At 36.8% G+C, this 19,920-nt stretch overlaps 1 protein-coding gene across 1 annotated transcript in view; it reads left to right on the top strand.

Moving 5' to 3' along the window:
- Positions 1 to 13,639, top strand: part of LOC5569498 (solute carrier organic anion transporter family member 1C1) — a 35,082-nt gene extending 21,443 nt beyond the window's left edge. The window contains exons 5-8 of the mRNA XM_021844780.1: positions 11,748 to 11,803; positions 11,879 to 12,367; positions 12,698 to 12,884; positions 12,947 to 13,639. Of these exons, the coding sequence (XP_021700472.1) occupies positions 11,748 to 11,803; positions 11,879 to 12,367; positions 12,698 to 12,884; positions 12,947 to 13,550 (1,336 nt within the window). The 3' untranslated portion in view covers positions 13,551 to 13,639. The remainder of the gene's footprint in view (positions 1 to 11,747; positions 11,804 to 11,878; positions 12,368 to 12,697; positions 12,885 to 12,946) is intronic.
- The last annotated feature ends 6,281 nt before the right edge of the window (positions 13,640 to 19,920 follow it).

The following is a 19,920-nucleotide window of genomic DNA, read 5'->3' as shown; positions in this document are numbered from 1 at the left end:
GCTCATGCTGAATAGCTGCGCGTTTACCGCTACGGCTATCTGGGCCCTGAAAAGTTGTTTTAATCTTTACAAAAATTTCCAAACATAAAGTTGATATAATTGAAAAAAGTAAGAGGTTGTTTCCGAGTTACGACCGCCAAAGTGATGTTGGATAACTTTAGCTTCTTCTTCTATTTCCTGGCTTGAGACCGTCACGAACTTATGAAAGGTTTCTAAGAAAACAGCACCAATTTTCGACCCAACACTAATTTTCGACCGATTTTCGATGATTTTCGACCGACCGATTTTCGATACGGTTTTGGCCTACTGAGTATGAATCCGAAAATTGGCACAGAATTCTTGTAGGGAAGAAGCACCGGTTTTGGCCATACGCCAGTTGTAGCCATAGCGGATCATACACCATTTTACATAGCCAATCAGCATGAAACCTTTTGTGTTCAGTAGATCACATTCATATGATAGAGCTGCATTCATTTAATCGTCCAAATTGATTCAAAACATAAGAAAAACAATTCATTTCTTTATAATTTTAAGTTCCATACGGCTAATTTGGCCAGGGCCCTCCTAATTTAGCCACTCTCATGAGAAATCAATGCAATTGGCCAATTTAGGAACAGAAGTTAAATCTCTGGCCAAAACTGGTTCCGTTGGCCTATATTGACCAACGGGATTTTGAAAGCGAAAAAATGATTTTAGCTCGGTTTTGATATTTTACACAGATAATATGGATTGAATGCTTGAATTTGACATATTTGTAGTATAAATACGGCTTTCCATTGAATTTGTATTGTCATTTTCTCTTAGGTTGGCCAAAACCGATGCTTTTACCCTAGATCGAAAATAAGTGCTCTTCTAATCAATTTTTACACTATTTGTTGCATGTCAATTCTGACCTATTATGAACATTTTGTGTTATTATTTGGTTGGTTCGATTAACACTTCAACCGGTCGATGGAAGAAGAAGCATGAGCGGTAACTTTTGCTCAACAAACAAATATTCCGCTTGAAGGTCCACACATGATCCACTAAGATTGATTGCTTAAGTGGGTTCCGAAGCCTTTCGATACTCGTCGTATCCGTGGCGAACGCGCTTAAATTGCATTGAAGCACAATTGCAAACAACTGCCCTTTTCAGGGAAACAATTGCTGTTGCTGATTAGTTTTAGCTCTGTGTTCGACGATTTGATACTGATCGCTCTAGTATCATGTAAGTAGCGACGGCGACAACGGCATTATGCGATCATCTCTAAATGCGTTCGCAATTTATCTGAATCATGCACACACTGTCGACGATTGTCCCGCGCGCGCACAATGGGAAATTTATTTCCCATTTATGGTTGCGTGCATATGACTGACCAAAATCTGAATCAATCACATCCAATCATCAGTAATGTCGCTCTTCACGGTGGAAAATTCTCACAACTCTTTTAAAATGAAATTGTCGTCCTGAAAAGGACGGTTGGTGTTAGTCACCGTCGATCAAACTGGGTTTTCATTTCATTCTTAGACAGAAACACACCAAAAGATCACCGAAGACGATTAATTTAAAATGCGGTCGGTAATTTTGTGCTTTCTTGTCCATCCTTGTATTCGATGGTTTGCTCACTCCTCCGACCGTAATTATCAAGGTTTCTGGACGCATTCTCCACGAATTCGATGGGCTAGCTGGATGCCAAGGGCCATGATGAGCGATTACACGGAGCTTGGGAATAAACAGCAGCAGCAGCAGCAGCAGCAGCAGCGACGAACGTGTAAAATTTATTCCGATATGAGTTCTTCTCCGGTTGCTGGTGAACGGTTGACTGAGTTTGGTTGGCTTCGACTGAACACGAGATAATAAAGAGAATTAAGAAGAAGACCGAAAGGGGCGCTTCCCTTTGAATGACGAAAGTAGCTAAGATATCGCGAAATGATGTCTGTGTCAGGAATACACAAGAAAAATGTGATTTTCCCAATTTTTCAATAGTTTAGTCACGAGAATCAATAGTTTTCATTGTTGGAGTAGATTCGTAGAAAGATTTCCAATCGATTGGTGCAAGAATCTTGAAAATTTATCCGGGCGTTAGTAAGTTATTAACAGTCAAAATCTAACCACTTTTCGTGACGCGAACGATTTTTCGTTTTTTGAAATTGTACCCCAGTATGTTGCCGTAAGACGTTATCCAACGTCAAAATCGTTGAAAGAATCAATGAAACAACATCTGGAGGAAATCCTGGGATAATCGCCACAAGAATTTTTCAGAACAATCTCTGTGACAAGTAGAGTTACTGTGCACGTGCTGTAGCCTTAGGTGCAGGAAACTCATTGCTTGCAAGCGCACGGGCGCTCTGTACATTGTGAGACCTTTTTTAGTGTGCCTCAATTTTCTTGAGATGTGTCTCACTGCGGTCTCATGTGCTCCGTCACATGTGCTGTTTAAAATTAAGCGCAATAATTGAAGTGATTACAAAAGTTTTCAACGAGGATCGAAATTGTAACACTTGGATCGCGAGTCTTCGACCATATCATGCAGGCCATCTAGACACCTGCATAATGAGGCGAAAATAGTTGTAAAGGCTCTTCGTTACTAAGCAGTTGTGTCACAACTTGGATACCGATCGCGAGCCGTAGCGCCGAGCAACGCATGAGACGAGTCTCCCCGAGAGCACATCACCTAGCGCACGCTTTTAGAATTTTCGTGAGCCTCCGTCTAGCGCAGCACACTAGGATTCCAATGCGCTGAGAGACGGTTTGGTTGGAGGTTCGTCAGTACATTTATGTACTCCTGAGAAATATGTACCGTGCTGCATCAATACCCGGACGCTTAAGAAGAGGCAAATGTTTAACCACTCTTTAAAACAAGTTGTTTGCAGTTTAGAATGCAATTCAATTTGGCAACACACAGTTTTATATTTGAGTTTGACGGTAATAACATACTTCAACTTAAATTTTATGATAATATCATGAAAATCGTCGAAAAGATCGAGCTTGTCTTGTCTTTAAATCCGGACACTTGTAACATTTGTTGTCTCTATTCCCGGACACTTTTGAATCAATATCCGGACAGCGTAGTTATGAAAGAAAATATTGGAATAACATTCATTAAAAGTTTGTTTAAATCAAATCGTGTGTCACATTTATGAGTCCTTGATGCAGGCATTTGCTTTATTATACTTAAGACAATGGAACGTTTGCAAGGTGGTTAAATTTTCTTAACTGAATCCAGACATATGCGGTTTGGCACCTGTTATTTGTACTTCAATAATTTACGCACACAGTTTTTCTTAGCATACAACTACCATCTAATCACTCACAATACTTTAAATAGTATGCTTACCAGTTTTATCCTAGATTTTCTTCCCAAATATTCACTTACAGATGTAAAACGAGTGCTCTGAAATGATGTCCGGATTTAAAGCCACTTGTTCGTAGTCCCGGACAGTCTCTTTTTATCAATATTACACATATTTAAATGATAGTTTACGACGTTTGTGCTCCAGAACATTTAAACTTAAATCGGTTTCACCATTTTATTCAATACACTGTCTAAATATTGTAATTTAAGCATATTATTGGAAACTAAACGTTGTGGAGCGTTGGTAGCCACTCGTCCTGAAATAACTCACACTGCAGGGAAACGACGTTCGAGAAGAGCATCTGTTTTGTTTTTATTTTTATTAATTATCGGGCAATGGTAACTAGATTACAAATGATTGTAAAATGATCAACAGGGTTGAAAGTAAAAGTAATCGCTAAATTTTAACGCATTAATATATAATTTAACCTCTAATTAATGAATAGTTTCAAAGTGTCCGGATATTGGTACCGTCCGGACTTTGATTCACCTCGGTAACTCTAGTGACAACTACTGGAGGTAATAGCGTTGGAGCGCTTTAGAATTTTATGGACCAAATTTTGACGAAGTTCCTCTAAGCATCCCTTGAGAAATCGTTGGTAGCATCCCTGAAGGAGTATCTGAAAGTATTTTAGGAAGAAATCTCTAGACTTCCTGACGAATTCCTGGGGATTAAAAAACATTATATTGAAGAACTTACAGAATAGTCGCGTAATAATCTCTGAAGTCTTCTCTGGAGCCTCTAAAATTTTGCACCAGGATTCACTACAAGCAGATTACGGCAAAAAAGGGACTTTAGAGAACATGTTGATTAAAATAGAGTCTTTAGAGACCTCAGAAATAGACTTTTTAGAGACTTGCATTGCAATAGTGACAAAGACTCTAAAAAGAGACCTGCTTACCTGATAAATGTACTATTTTTCGTACCTATTGTTATGTTTGCTCTTTCCCAAAAAAGTTTTTTTTTTTGTAGATACTGGAAAAACTGGAACTGGGAACTATACTCGCCTTTGCCTACTTTGCAATTTTAAGTTCTGCTTCATTGTCTATACCGGTTACCCCCGTTGGTTTGACCACATTTAATCTGAACACTTTTTAATTTGTACCCCGCTAATTTGCACATCGTTCAGATTAAAAATGGTTCAATCGTCATTCTGCTCATGGAACGGAGTAAAGTGGAAAGGAACTTCGCGAAACGGAACGCAGAATCAAAACAAAACAGCCAAAGGGGTAACCAGAAGTACGATTTTCTGTTGCTCGTAGGGTGACTAGAAGTTCAAATTAAAAATGAGCCCCGATGGTTTGCATGAGGTACCGTTCAAATTAGCGGGGGTACACGGTATATGTTTTATGCTGAATAAATAAAAATAACTGGAAAAATATACACAGCTGAACATTACAAGTAGTTTTTTGATAGCGACGCAGCCAAAATTTGTTTGTTGTAAAGATTTTGTATCGCAATTGATTCCAAATAATTTCCCTTATTGTGGCCGGAATTTCCTGAGAATCCCAGATTGCCGTAAACGCGCCGGTAAACGCGCAGCTATTCAGCATGACCACCCAACTAATAATTCAGTGCCACAAATAAGCATGCATGTTTAATTATTGTTCAATAATGGTAATGACAGTTGAATAAAAATGTTGCCCTATAGCAAGCTGAGAAGATGCTTTTCAAATACAAACTTAGGTCATTGTTCAGCGTTATGCATTGAAAGGAACAAAAGTTGAATCACCACTTATTAAAAGTTTCCAAAGATTCTCATTCGACTAGTCAAGATTGTTTTACTAATGAGCTGAACAAGACATGTTTTCCCCAATTAAAAAGCCAGTATTCCACCAAACAAATGTACCGTCAAGCTACCATTCACCGTGCATTTAAGAAAAATTTGAACTTCAAAAAATTATATAGCTTTTCCAAATAATTTGAAGCGTACTAGAATACCACTACGTAGCGTGCAATTATATAATAAACCAGGGAAAAATCTAAAACTAGTGATTCCTAACAAAAAAATATGTTTGAAAATGTCATGTTAAGGTCGCCTCGTACCGTTCTATGTCACCATTTACCGTGCACACTAGTGCAGCATTCACCGTGCGTATCGTTTTCGTCATGATTTTATTTTGTATCTTGAAGAACCATTGTTTATGAAGCAACTATGTTGCTAGTAGTGTGCGCACTCATTTTTAAGAGTATTCAAATCTTCATTTACAATAAAAACCATAAAAAGTTTAAAAATTGGATAAATAATTATTTAGTCATTAAATCGTTATAGGAGGTTTAACTATATTATCCAAACCATTCCATATTCACTCAAAAACTAAATATGAAGTAGTTTAATGACGACATAACAATAAATCTAATATTACCGAATAATTTCATGCTTTTTACGCTAATGCACGGTAATAGGAACCATATATATTGAAAAGGATCCATTCACCGTGCATTTGGGTTTCGACTGAAACACAATAAAAATTTCTAATTTGCATAAAATCTTATTGCTCATACGATAAAATACATCTTACTTATAGTATCCACAGTAAAAACTTGTTAAAATTTTGAAAAATTTCATACTCTATCGTTTAAATGAAAAATGTGAGTTTTTGGCGTTTCTACTAAGAGTGTTGGAAAATCTCATTATCAAACAGAATTCACATGAATTTGACTACATAAACTAGGTTTTTCAAAATGCTTAGTGATAAGAACTACTTCTTTCCATCAGTTTTATCTTATTTTGCTGACAAAATGGTAATTTGTGAAAATTGTATGAATATTCTATAGGAATTTGTATATGTGCACGGTAAATGGAGGCCGCACGGTGACTGGTGACTTAACGGTATATGTATAAAGGGATATTCAGAAGCCGAACTAACGTTTTATTTGCTTCGCACTTCAGCTATTTCATCATGTTGAACATAAACATGATTAAGAGCTGAATAAGTATTTTATAAAACCCTAATTCAGCTTCAGTATATTATAAGATGGTTATGGGGCCCAGATAGCCGTAGCGGTAAACGCGCAGCTATTCAGCATGACCATTCTGAGGGTCGTGGGTTCGAATCCTGGTCGAGGATCTTTTCGTAAAGGAAATTTTCTCGATTCCCAGGGCATAGAGTATCTTCGTACCTGCCACACGATATACACATGCAAAAATGGTCAATCGGCAAATAAAGCTCTCAGTTAATAACTGTGGAAGTGCTCATAAGAACACTAATCTGAGAAGCAGGCTTTGTCCCAGTTGGGACGTAACGCCAGAAAGATATATATTATAAGAACAGTTGATCCAATTGAGGCCAAAATATTGACTAACAAACACATTGTTCAGCAATAAATAAGCCTTGCAAAAGAGATCACACTATAGCTAAATTTCATAAAATGGACAAAATATCCGAATTTAGTGTTGAGTTCCGTATGTATTCCAAAGCTCATAACTCATAACTTTCTCAAAACTTTTCAAATAGCTGTTCAGAAAATAAACATAGTCAGCCTTCAGAAATATAGGATCAAATTGAAAAAAAAATCAGCCAAGTATTCGGAGTAGGAGCGAAAAACTTACAAACAAAGCGTGTTATTGACTTGATTGGCATAAGAGATAAAAGATCTGAATACAATATCAAAATTTTGTTCCTGAAACTTCTGGACCTATGAAAAATTAGATGTTCGCTGATCTAATAAATAGAACAGCTATGGCAGATTATGCACGAATACGTTTTCCCGGACAAACTGATAAGATTGATCAAGGCGACGATGGAGCGAGTGATGTGCGTAGTCCGCGTATCAGGGACACTCTCGAGTCCCTTCGAATCTCGCAGATGGTTACGGCAAGGTGATGGCCTTTCGTGTTTACTGTTCAACATTGCTTTAGAGGGTGTGATAAGAAGAGCGGGAATAGACACGAGTGGCACGATTTTCAGAAAGTCCGTTCAGTTACTTGGTTTCGCCGACGACATTGATATTGTAGCACGCAACTTTGAGACGATGTACATCCGACTAAGGGCTGAAGCTAGGCGAATCGGACTGAACATCAATGTGTCAAAGACGAAGTACATGATAGCAAGGGGCTCAAGAGAAGACACGGCACGCCCCCCACCTCGAGTTCATATTGACGGTGATAAAATCGAGGTTGTCGAAGAATTCGTGTACTTGGGCTCACTGGTGACCGCCGACAACGACACCAGCAGAGAAATCCAGAGACGCATCGTTGCTGGAAATCGTGCCTACTTTGGACTCCGTAGAACGCTCCGATCGAGCAAAGTTCGCCATCGCACGAAGTTGACCATCTACAAGACGCTGATTAGACCGGTACTCCTCTATGGGCACGAAACATGGACCCTACGTGCAGAGGATCAACGCGCCCTTGGTGTTTTCGAACGGAAGGTGTTGCGGACCATCTACGGCGGAGTGCAGATGGAAGACGGAACGTGGAGAAGGCGGATGAACCATGAATTGCACCAGCTGCTGGGAGAACCAACCATTGTCCACCTCGCAAAAATTGGGAGGCTGCGGTGGGCCGGGCATGTCACCAGAATGTCGGATACCAACCCGGTGAAAATGGTTCTCGAAAACAATCCGACCGGCACCAGACGACGTGGTGTGCAGCGAGCAAGATGGGTCGATCAAGTTGAGGACGATCTGCGGACCCTTCGCAGAATGCGTGGCTGGCGACGGGCAGCCATTGACCGAGTCGAATGGAGACGTCTCCTACGTACAGCAGAGGCCACCCAGGCCTTAGCCTGACTGGTAAGGTAAGGTATGATCTAATAAATAGCTCGCAGCTATTGGTCATATCTTATATATGGCATGACAATTTTGTTAATTTTAGATATCATTTCCAGATCTTTTATATCTTATATCTATCAAGTTGATATCACTTTTAGCTATCCATATTATAATTTGCTATTGCAAAGCTTTTCTGGCCTGCTTGGGATGTTGTTCCGTACAAGAAAAGTGGAAATTTCTTTGACAGAATTGATTAAATAAATTTCTATAGCGAGCTACTTTTGAAATTACATTTCTTCACAACTGATTAAAAATGATTTAAACATATTCATACAGAGAATTATTTCTTCAATGCTTAATAGGTTTATGAAAAACACGAATCAGTAAAATAATTAATTATTAAACATATAATTTATAAAACAAAATTATTTCAATTTAAGTAAATGAATCATTCAAATTGAAGTTTTGAACAAACTAAATTTTATTATGAAATAAGATCAATAATTTCGGACTGATTTTAATTTGTGTAAATAAACATTATTTTCGACCATTATTGATATTAATTGTCTCAATGTGCGCTAAAAATAGCCGACTGAACTCAGCTTGGATCACCACTAAACAGCAACTGAATAATATTCTTGTTCAGCTGTTAATTAGCGTACCATGTTTTGATTAGACGTTGTCGAATAGAAGCTCAAACATAATCAATATTCAGCTATGAGAGGTTTATATTTTGCATTGGACGTTTTATTCATCAATTCCAGGATGGCGCAGATGGCAAGGCAAACCGCTGATGATTGGAAGGTCTCGAGTTCGAATCCAGTATCCAGGCGATTTTTAAATATGGTTGTTGATCATGATACTTGTGTACACTACATTAAAGTGCCTAGAAAAACAGTTTTTTGTTTTTTTATTCGTTTTTAATTATTTTTGGACAAGCCCTATAAAAGCTGAACTACATGCTTGTGAAAAGTTTTTAAAGTGTAAAAATAAATTTGGTATTCAACGGCATGCTTTAAAGTTTCTCCATATTTGTGTGAACAACGCCTGAATAAAGGTTGACTATGAAAATTATTAAAATGTTATAAAACATGATGCTGAATAAAACTGCCATAATGGTGTTTGTTGAATGAGTGAATGTTAGTTGGGCATGCTGAGGGTCGGGGGTTCGAATCCCGCTGGTCGAGGATCTTTTCGTAAAGAAAATTATCTCGATTCCCAGGGCATAGAGTATCTTCGTACCTGCCACACGATATACACATGCAAAAATGGTAAATCGGCAAAGAAAGCTCTCAGTTAATAACTGTGGAAGTGCTCATAATCTCACTAATCTGAGAAGCAGGCTTTGTCCCAGTTGGGACGTAACGCCAAAAAGAAGAAGAAGAAGAATTATTTTGTTTTATGACAAATATTTTCTCTTAGTAGTGCTACTATAGGAACAATAAGTTTGCAAGGGAGCTTAAACTATAAGCAAAACTATATTTCGATCATTTTTTTAACAAGATCGATTTGTGTATCAATGGTACTTAGATAAATAGCTCCTGAGCTTCATGTCAAAAAATATTTTGCAACGATTTATAGCCAAAGCACTAGTGCGACTATAGGGGACTGTCTACTAATGGAACACTGACCCTACACGAAATATGAATAATTTGATAAAGAAAATTCCACCAAATTGGATTTATCTTCACAATTTTTAGAATTCCTTGGAATCCCGGGATTCCCCGGGAAATGGTAAGTTTATTTCCCGTTTCCCGGGAAATCAAATCCCGGGAAATTTGAAAACTCTAGTCATAAAGCTTTCCATGCCGTTTATCGTGCAGGATATATGTTGCCAAAAAAAAACTGTTACTAGGTCCGAAATGGCCATGTTCCTGTACATATATTTTAAGTTAGATATTCACCAAAAATCACCCAAAAAATTAGATTTTAGTATTGTAAATAAGAAATTTGAATAGTATCTTAAACTTATACCGCACAGATGCCCAAATAAGATTTTTCGTGAATCTGTTTGGCGAAACCTCCAAACATTTTTTAGAAAATGTATTTGTTATATAAATCTGCTATAAATAAGCATACCGTCGATGGGGGTGACAATGGGTCTTGGGGTGAGATTGGGTCAAAACGGAAAAATATGATTTATGAAATATTTCAGCTAATAACGGTGATATTACCAAAATTAATAATTCATATGTTAGGGAACATATTATTACACATAATTCATCACAATATACATTTTTAGAAATAGTAGTTTTTGTTTACTATATCAATAAACTTGTATGTTGAAATTAAATAAAATTTACAACATTAAATTTATCCTGTGCAAAGTATCACGCATGTACTTTAACCTCTACCGTAATATTAGTAGAAGGTTTAAAGTCTTTTCATTACACTTCACACGTATTTTCCGGAATGTATTTGATTTTTCAACAAAAATTTTATTTTTTTCGGTACGGTGTCTAAAACATCAAAAATGGGGGTGAGATTGGGTCAAGCAAGAACGACAGTAAATGAAATTGCAAGTCCACTTTTTTGACATTTTACGGTGCCGGTAGTTCTCTTTTTCATTAAGATGTGTTTATTCTTTCTAAATACAGCATCTCTGAAACATCAAACTAGTCTACTTGAGGATTCCGTACATTGAATAACAATGCAACGCATTTTGACAACTTCTCAATCCAGCAACTGTGTTTCGTGCGCAGCAACATCGTAAAATTTTATCAAATTGATTGTTTTTTTTTTTAATTTAATTATTTATCAGTGTTTTCAAATTATAGAAACATCTCCTGGAAGTACAAATGAGTTGGAACACAGAAATATCGTGATTATGACATCAACATCTGCCTGAAATGTATTGATCGTGAAATGTCGCTCCGAAATTTAACTATTTGCGAAGAATTAAAAAAATCACTGTTTCAGTACACCTTTGGGGAAACTCAATAGGCTTCATGGCAATGGGGATGAGACTTTGAAGACAATTCGAGGGAAAAAAATAGAAAATTTATGTAAACTTGACGATGAATGTTGTGTTTACATATTTTTTCTCATAGCTCTTCAATTTTTTGGTATAATCGTTCTTTTAAGTGGGTTTATCATACTTGTGAAACATCTTAGATATCTTTTCATCTTGTTTGCATCGTATTTCATCAATATTCTTCAGCTGTGAATGGTTTTGCAACCATATTATCAAAAACAACTTATTTCAATTACAGTGACCCAATGTCACCCCCTCTATGGGGTGAGATTGGGTCATTTTTCATTCACTTGTGGTGCCGCTGTGAATAAATATTTTTCTTTAATGTTTTGAACAGTTGTTAATGTACCATCAAAGTACATACACACCAAGTTTGAAGTTTATTGGAGTTAAATTGCAATAGTTATTCAATAAATAATTCGTACACATCCCTTTTTGACCCATTGTCACCCCCAACGACGGTATGCTTCATTCTAGGGTTTTTCTAATATTGTTTGTTTTTTTTCTGGGACACCCGAAAAGATAGGCATATTAGTGAAATTATTCTACCGTATGCTTTCAAACTACAAAGAAAATAAAAATACCAAGTTATATCACGTGATCTAAACTTGAAGTTCAAAGACCGCCATGAATTGTTCAAATTGAAGCGCTGCTAAGCATTTCTCCATCTTTCATTGAATGCCAATTAGAATTGATTGATCTTTTCTTTCATCCCTCACAGGAAAATTGCTGGCTGGAACATCATTGTGGGCGTAATCGCTGTCGGTTTGTTTGTCGGTATGAGCCCTAATTGCTCTAATGCCAAGTGGCAATCGTAATTCAAAGCCTTGCTTTTTTATCAATCAATTACAGCGTTCATATTTCTGTCGTGCGACAACGAGCGAATTGCTGGAGCCTATCGGGGAAGGCTGACTAAGCCGTTCTGCGCTTCCAACTGTATCTGCTCGGAGAATGTCCCGTTTTCGCCGGTATGCCCCCAGGACAGTGTCTTTACCTATTTCTCCCCGTGCCATGCGGGATGCCAGAATCGCACCGAAATCAACGATGTCACGGTCTATACGGATTGCTCGTGTGGAATCGATACGGAACTGGTGCTAGCAGATGGCGGAATCGCTACTGTGGGAGCTTGCGGAATGGGCGATTGCCAAAAGTATTGGATCATCTTCCAGGTGCTCAGTGTCGTTGTGTCGGCCTTGCTGGCATCTGCCTTGATCGGGAAGTTGATCATCTCGATTCGCACGGTGCTTCCCCAGGACAAAGCATTGGCGCTTTCGGTGGAGATGACTTTGGTTGGCCTTGTCGCCTATCTACCGGGAACAGCTGCCTACCAGGCTATTGCTCGTAAGTATACGCGTTGCACAGTTGGCTAAATCCGACACAAAATCACACTTATTTCATACTCGTGGACTCAATAGATGTGGCGTAGCCTTCTTAATGTAAAACAATCGGGTGAATCGAATGGCATTTGTTTTATGCACGCAACTGCAAGTATCTCATTTTACCCTGTTCTCCCCTTTTATATGAAATTCATGGCTTTCTCGTATTTGCTACTTTACACCATTCGAATCCAACGCGGCACGAAATAAGTGCAACTATGGATCGGATTTTCTCCACTGTATCCGCTGTCTGATGATTTTGTAACAACCTCCTAATCCAATCTTGATTTTGCAGTGCACGCGTGTCAGTTTTGGTCAACCGATCAGCGAAGATGTTTCATCCATGAAAATCCATTCTTCGGCACCACACTAAACATACTAACTGCAGTATTAATTGCAATTGGTGTACTGTTTGAGGCGCTCGTATACTATTTCGTACGTGACCTACCACTTTACGGTAATGATCCTGACGATGCTATAAGGTAAATTCCCAAGCAGAATTAATACTAATTTACATTGAGTGAATTAATTTCCATACTTCCAGCCCGATTGAGATGCGGCTTATGACGCAACAAGTGAGAAACAGTTCCCGACAAACAACTTCTCCTGAAACTGAAGCACAGCCATACAGCGTTCTACAAGATCAGCCAGATGGAGATCCAACCGCCCAATCTAATAGCATAATGCAAGCCTCTACTATACCGGCTCAAGATTCGCCCGTTATCAGATCTATCCAAGGCACTCAAGAAGACTACCCCAGAAACCATCGATCCATTTCTCCCATAGCTGGACCGTCATCTTCGACCACCTACGCTCAAGTGATAAGACAACTGCCAACCCGAACAGAATCCAGTGATATCGATGATCAACTAGACTTCCGATCAGCTAGCAGCCTTCAACCAGCCGGAACAGATGACGACGATACAGATTCCGAGGACACTCGATTGCACAAATCGAACGGACCACTTTCGATGCTCAGGGACTACTCGGGCATGAATCCGGCTACATACGGAGCAGCCAGCGGCACGCGACAACTAGATTCATTGCAGTCTAGCGTAGCAAGCAGTTCCGGAGGTTTCGGCAATCAACCACGGACGACGACAGCCAACAGAAATGGACGGCCGATGAGTCCGGAAACGGACTTTTAGACCAATTAGTATTCTTAGAAACATCGAAATAGTTTTACTATGATTAAGTGATGACAAACAATAAAATAATGTTAAAAGACAAAGTGAAATAAAAGGGCAGTTTTTATTCAGTTCAGAATTAAGTGAAAATCCCCAAAACCGGACATTATAAATTACGTATTTCATTGCAACTCAATACGTGACAGGCAGCAGCTTTTTAGAATTCAATTAAACTGTGAGGCCATTGAAGTAGAATGTTTCCCACAAATTATTCACATATTTCACCAGCAGTTTCTCTATCGATAGTTTCACTTTTTCGTACTGAAGATCCTACCCCAGCAACACACATGTTATAATTGTGTATTATCAACTGATATATGACCAAAACTAGTAATATATAAGTTGATAATACAAAATTATAACATGCGTGTTATTCGGGTACTAGTATTATTTAAGAATATTTTGTTCATGAATTTCTTCAACCTATCTTGGAAGCATCCTAAACAATTTGTAGCGAATCAAAGAAATATATTTATATAGATTACAATATGAATAACGCAAAGGATTAGTTTTGATATATTTCAAGGGTATTATCCTAAGACTGGCGGGGTTGGGGGTCTAATGGCTTCCGCTTCATCATAATAATCTGTTTTTCATCTGCTTCATAAGACCTGAATATCCGTCCTCGACTCCTTCGAAACAATGTAATGTTGAGATTGCCTCAACGCCGCACTAACTATGGATCCGACAATGCTTTTAGCGGGTTGCAACGCGTGTTTAACAGAGTGGCTTCTAAATTTGATTTCCATCTGTCCCGCAATGTCCTTTGACGAAAATTTTCTCATGTGTATGCTGACGAAGATGCCTGATTTATCCTGTACTATGTTATTTTTTTTAATTTTAATTTGTTCCTTAATTATAATTTTATATCGATTGTGTTTATATTTTGTTTAGCGTAATTGGGGCAACACTATGTCTGTTGATGTGTATAAAACAATACACAATAAGTAGAAGTTCATGGGTTCAATCCTAGGCCCGTCCCTTTCCTCGTACATTGTAGTTGTATCTTTCACCTGCTCCTATCTTTCCACTCTTAATCTATCACACTTAAAAAAGTATTCGTTAATAGCATTTGCTCGAACCAGAGACGGACAAAAAAACGTTTCCCTATACTTCCATTCTTCCTTAATTATAACACGCCTTTTCTTACGCCTGATACATAGGCAGTCTGCTAATCAAGCAGCAAGCCTCTCTGCCATAAATTTACCACCCTGCCACACCTTCTCGCATGAACTGGCGGTGACGCAGTGGTATATACGGTTTACTGTGAGAGCCAGTTTAACCCCTCTACCGGCAGCTTAATTTTTTACCGCAAGAAAAAAATCAAATTGCGACAACTTTTTTGTTTTTATTTGGTAAAAAAACTCCTCTAGATTATCGATATCAATGATTGGTGATCTGGCGACCATTTTGTTTTATGTCAACTTAGGGGTCATGCACAAATTACGTCACGCTCCAAAAGGGGGGAAGGGGGTCGAGCGAAGCGTGACAAGCCTTACAAAATTTACGGAGGACTCATACAAAAAGTGTGACAAAGGAGGGGGGAGCGGGTCGAAAAATTTGAAATTTAGCGTGACATAATTTGTGTACCATCCCTTACCGTAAAAATAAAATGTGGGCTATACCGTAAAGTGGCCTAATTTAGCGTAGTTAAGGAATAAAACTATTCAAATGGTTAATTAAAAATAAGTATTGCATCAACAAAAAAGCTTTATGAGTTGATTGCTAGTAAATCTGTTGTAGAATATGGAAAAAATATAAGCTAGACTGTATTCATAATTTACAATTGTGTTTTTTTTTTCGAAAAAGTTCACTTGTCGAAATTGCCTGATTCCGCGCATTTTTGAAACGCTTGTCCATATTCCGCACTGTTCCATATTAGCACTAATTTAAATGTAAGGTAGCATCCATTTATTACGTAACACTAAAATTGAACATTTTCAACACCCTCACCCCTCCGTAACGCTTTTTGAATGACAAAAAAAAAGTTATGTAAGAGCCGTTACGCTTTAGTCTACATTTAGATTTTTTATTATTTTTTGACTATCACATGAAATAAAGATAAACATTTGTTATGTTCTTTTCAATACCGCGGCATTGGTACGTGTGAATGTCCTCTAGGGGAAAGTGAGGCAGCTTGACCACCTTAAGGTGAAGATGAATCGAAGCCAAAGTTCAAATTATCAAGATTAAGATTAAGTTTTCAGCTTAAACGGATGTTTGGTTCTCCAGATCCGTGCTCTTGAAAATTTGAACTTTGGCTTCGATTCATCTTCACCTTATGAAAAAGTCATTAGAAGCACAGAAAATAAATTGGAATTTTCGGATCTTTATATGATTTCCAACAACTTTTAGATCAATACACTAGATCCGCACGATTTTCGTCGTAAACTTTAACAAATGAATAATTTTTCAAAATTTGTAATTTTTCGTGTCGATTCTCTATCTATGGGGTGATAAGAGCGTCCTATTTTAGGTTGCGAAAATATCTCATAGAATCTAAAAATTTAATTATTTTGTTCGCTAAACAGGAAAGTTATTAGTATTTAGAAACAATCTATGCAAAAAAGATTAAATTGTAAAGAACATTGTAGCAGTCAAATACACTCGATTCTGTTTTTGCACGGGGGATGCGTACCGTGCAAAAAAAGTTTTCAGTTCAAAATTTCAAAAACCGTGCAAAAAAAGTAACACTATTTCTCGACGTTTCATGCAAAAATAAGGTTTTGGCGAAAAAAATGTATGGAAACTTTTTTGCACGGCCGTGTAAAAAAAATCCGTGCAAAAACACAATCGGGTGTATCAACATTCTAGAATTGAGCAATTCTCGCTGAAACCAGGCCGCCATCGGCACCCATCGTTAGAATTCCAATTTTATGTCACTGATCGCTAGTTTTCGATAAAACTTAAGGCCCATTTTTAGATAAATCTTGGGTATTTCTTCACGGGATATGTCTCATATTTCGCTTGGAACACATAGCAATTAGTGGCATTGTATAGAGAAAGGATATAGCTTTCATTTAAACTTGAAAAATTTTTGGCCATTCGCATTCTTGAAAATTTCGTTAGAAAAATTTATTTTTCACCATTAGCGCACCGCTAGTTTTGAATTCTAAGATCACCATAAAAAAGCTGAGGAAAAATTGCGTAAGATAGGCTACAGAAACTAGGTGAGCAACGGTATTTACCCTATCAAATGAACGATTTTCTAAATCATGTTATATGATTTTGACGTATATGGCGAGTGCAATCAATACAAACATCATTTTTTGTAAAACAAAGAAACAAGTTTTCAACCTTTGGTGTTTTATTCGAGTCGAGTAAAGAATAAGAATATCATTTTTAGTGAAAGAATCTGTCGGCCATCTTGGATTTTGACGCCATCTTGATTTTAGGTAGTAGAATTAATTTTTCACCTTGATAGCACTCAGCATGTCGAATTTAGAGGCTGTCTGTCAAAATAAAGGCATTTTATATGCACAAACTGTATGCAATTTTGGGAAAGTCCTATCCTTCCGAATTGCTGCTTTAGTTTGTCTTATAATATAAACTGTAAAATTGGTTGGCAAATGGCCCAGGCTGTCCAAAATATATAGCCAAAATTATGTTGGTTACCCTATTCGGGTTCATATGCACGGTATTTGAAATAATAATGTTTAACAATCGCAACTGTAAGTAGGGAGCCAGATCCTATTCTTGGCACTTTCGATTCACATCGGCAGTGGGGTTTTTTGAAAGCCGCTGTTGCCATATTTGGCTACAACATGCGTCGAATTGAAGTCTTCTTATTGCAAAGTTTCAGACAAATCGGCCGATAAAAACCCCCCATGCCAAAGTGAATTATGGAAGAGTACAAGTAATTCTGCACCCTATATGTATATTTCTTGGGAGTACAATTGTTGTGTTTGATAATGTAACGAAAAATTGTTTCGTAATCAGTCATTAGACAACTGAAATCATCATATCCAGAAACGGCCTAGTTTCCTGTACTGAAATATGCAGTGTTATAATAGTCATTATGCAACTGAAATCAGTAATGACTACTGAGCGGTTCCATTTGAATTCGAATGTCGGTTTACTTTTGTATTTTTTGATTTGGCTGAAATTTGGCATATGCTTTCTTTATACCCAAAAATGCCTATTTGCATCATCGGTTCGCCATTTTTACCCTAGCGTTACTTTTGAGAAGGGCCTAAGAAAAAAAGCCTTAACAATTTTCAAAAAATTAAAACTCAGAAACTATTTGTCTGATCGGTTTGGTATCTTCCGCAAAGTTTTAGGTTATTGTTGGAACTATCTGGAAAAACTATACACAGTAAATTTTTTTTTTGTAATTTGTTTTTATTTCGAAAATAAAGCTTAAAAATCCATTTTCACAAAAATCGTTTTCTTGATTTTTTTTTATTTTTTTTATATTTTAAAGTAGACAAAAAATGGAGTCTTTTGCACAGTGGGTCAAGATGGAGAAATCATGGACAAAAGAGTTATGATTTAAACAAAAGGTGAATTTGTTGAAAATGGTCATAATAAACTTTTCATATGTTTCGGTAGCAGTTAGCAAAATTTTCTTATATACCTCTTTTGTTGAAAATTTTGCGTACTTTCATAAAATCGGGTCGAAAAGCATTCAAAAAGTTTATTTAGACCATATTGAAAAATCAACCTTTTTTTAAAAAATTATAACTTTTTTGTCCATGATTTCTCCATCTTGACCCACTGTGTAAAAGACTTCATTTTTTGTCTACTTTAACATATAAAAAAATAAAAAAAATCAAAAATACGATTTTTGAGAAAATTGATTTTTGAGCTTTATTTTCGATATATAAAAAAATTACAACATTTTTTTTACAGCGTATATTTTTTTTCCAGATAGTCCCAACAATAACCTAAAACTTTGCGGAAGACTCCAAACTGATCGGACAAACCGTTTCTAAGTTATATTATAATGACCGAAAATTGAAAATTATATCATAATTTTGTATTAAAATCGTTGTATCTTTAAAACGGTAAAAGTTAGCCTGATTTTTCTGTGTACCTTTTTTGTTGTAAATTTTGCGTACTTTCATAAAATCGAGTTTAAAAATGTTTAAAAAGTTTATTATGACCATTTTCAAAAATTCACCTTTTTTTCAAAAAATCATAACTTTTTTGTCCATGATTACTCCGTCTTGACCCACTGTGCAAAATAATTCATTTTTTGTCTACTTTAACATATACAAAAATAAAAAAACCAAAAATACGATTTTTGTGAAAATTGATTTTTAAGCTTTATTTTCGATATATAAAGAATTACAACATTTTTTTTACAGTGTATAGTTTTTTCCAGATAGTCCCAACAATAACCTAAAACTTTGCGGAAGGCACCAAACTGATCGGACAAACCGTTTCTAAGTTATAATTTTTTGAAAATTATTAAGGATTTTTTTCTAATGCCCTTCTCAAAAGTAAGGCTAGAGTCAAAATAGCGAGCCGATGATGCAAAAAGGCATTTTTGGTTATAAAGAAAGCATGTGCAAAATTTCATCCAAATCAAAAAATATAAAAATGAAATTTGGGAAAAAAGTCGTCATTTTCTGTGGAACCGCTCTACTACGGAATGCCTTTTCATTACACAACAATTTTCAGAAATAGCTACACTCCCGTGCATAAGTATGGGTTCACCCCCTTAAAAACATACAAAAGTGTTCAGTCCATATCTCTGTGATTACACGTCTAATTGAAACTCTCTAAGCCGCATTCGAAAGGCAATTTACTTTTACTTCGTACGCATTTTTCCAAAAAAAATTTTTGAACTTTGTATACTAAATTTTTACTTAAAGTTGTGACATTTTTCAAAAAAAAAAACATAGCTAGTTTCCTCAGCATTGGATCGACCAAAATTTTAAAACAAGGTGTCATTAGAATCGTAATCTTCTATTTTTTGAGGAACACTCACAAAATTTTTGCGGAAAAATCTGAAAAGTATTCAAAATCATAAAACAGTTATTTAAGTCATCGTGCAAAAGTTTGTGTTCACCTGAACTTACTTAAAACACGAAAAATCTGTGAAATCTCAAACCAAACGTGTACGCGCCATTATTTGCGCTCGAAAAAGCTTTAAACTATTAAAATCGGTTGAAAATGGCAGAGATATTGACAAAAATGATGTGCTTGCGGCTCAGGTGAACCCAAACTTTTGCACGATTTGCGTCATACTGAGGGGTGAACCCAAACTTTTGCACGATGGCTTGAATGACTGTTTCATTAATTTTGAATACTTTTCAGATTTTTCCGCTAAAATTTTGGGATAATTTTACGATTCTACCCCATTCCCCCGAATGTCATTACCCTG

Source organism: Aedes aegypti, chromosome 2, assembly GCF_002204515.2.
Source record: "Aedes aegypti strain LVP_AGWG chromosome 2, AaegL5.0 Primary Assembly, whole genome shotgun sequence".
Lineage (NCBI taxonomy): Eukaryota > Metazoa > Arthropoda > Insecta > Diptera > Culicidae > Aedes > Aedes aegypti.
Note: the sequence above shows the minus strand (reverse complement) of the source record. Positions and strands in the feature narration are given on the sequence as shown.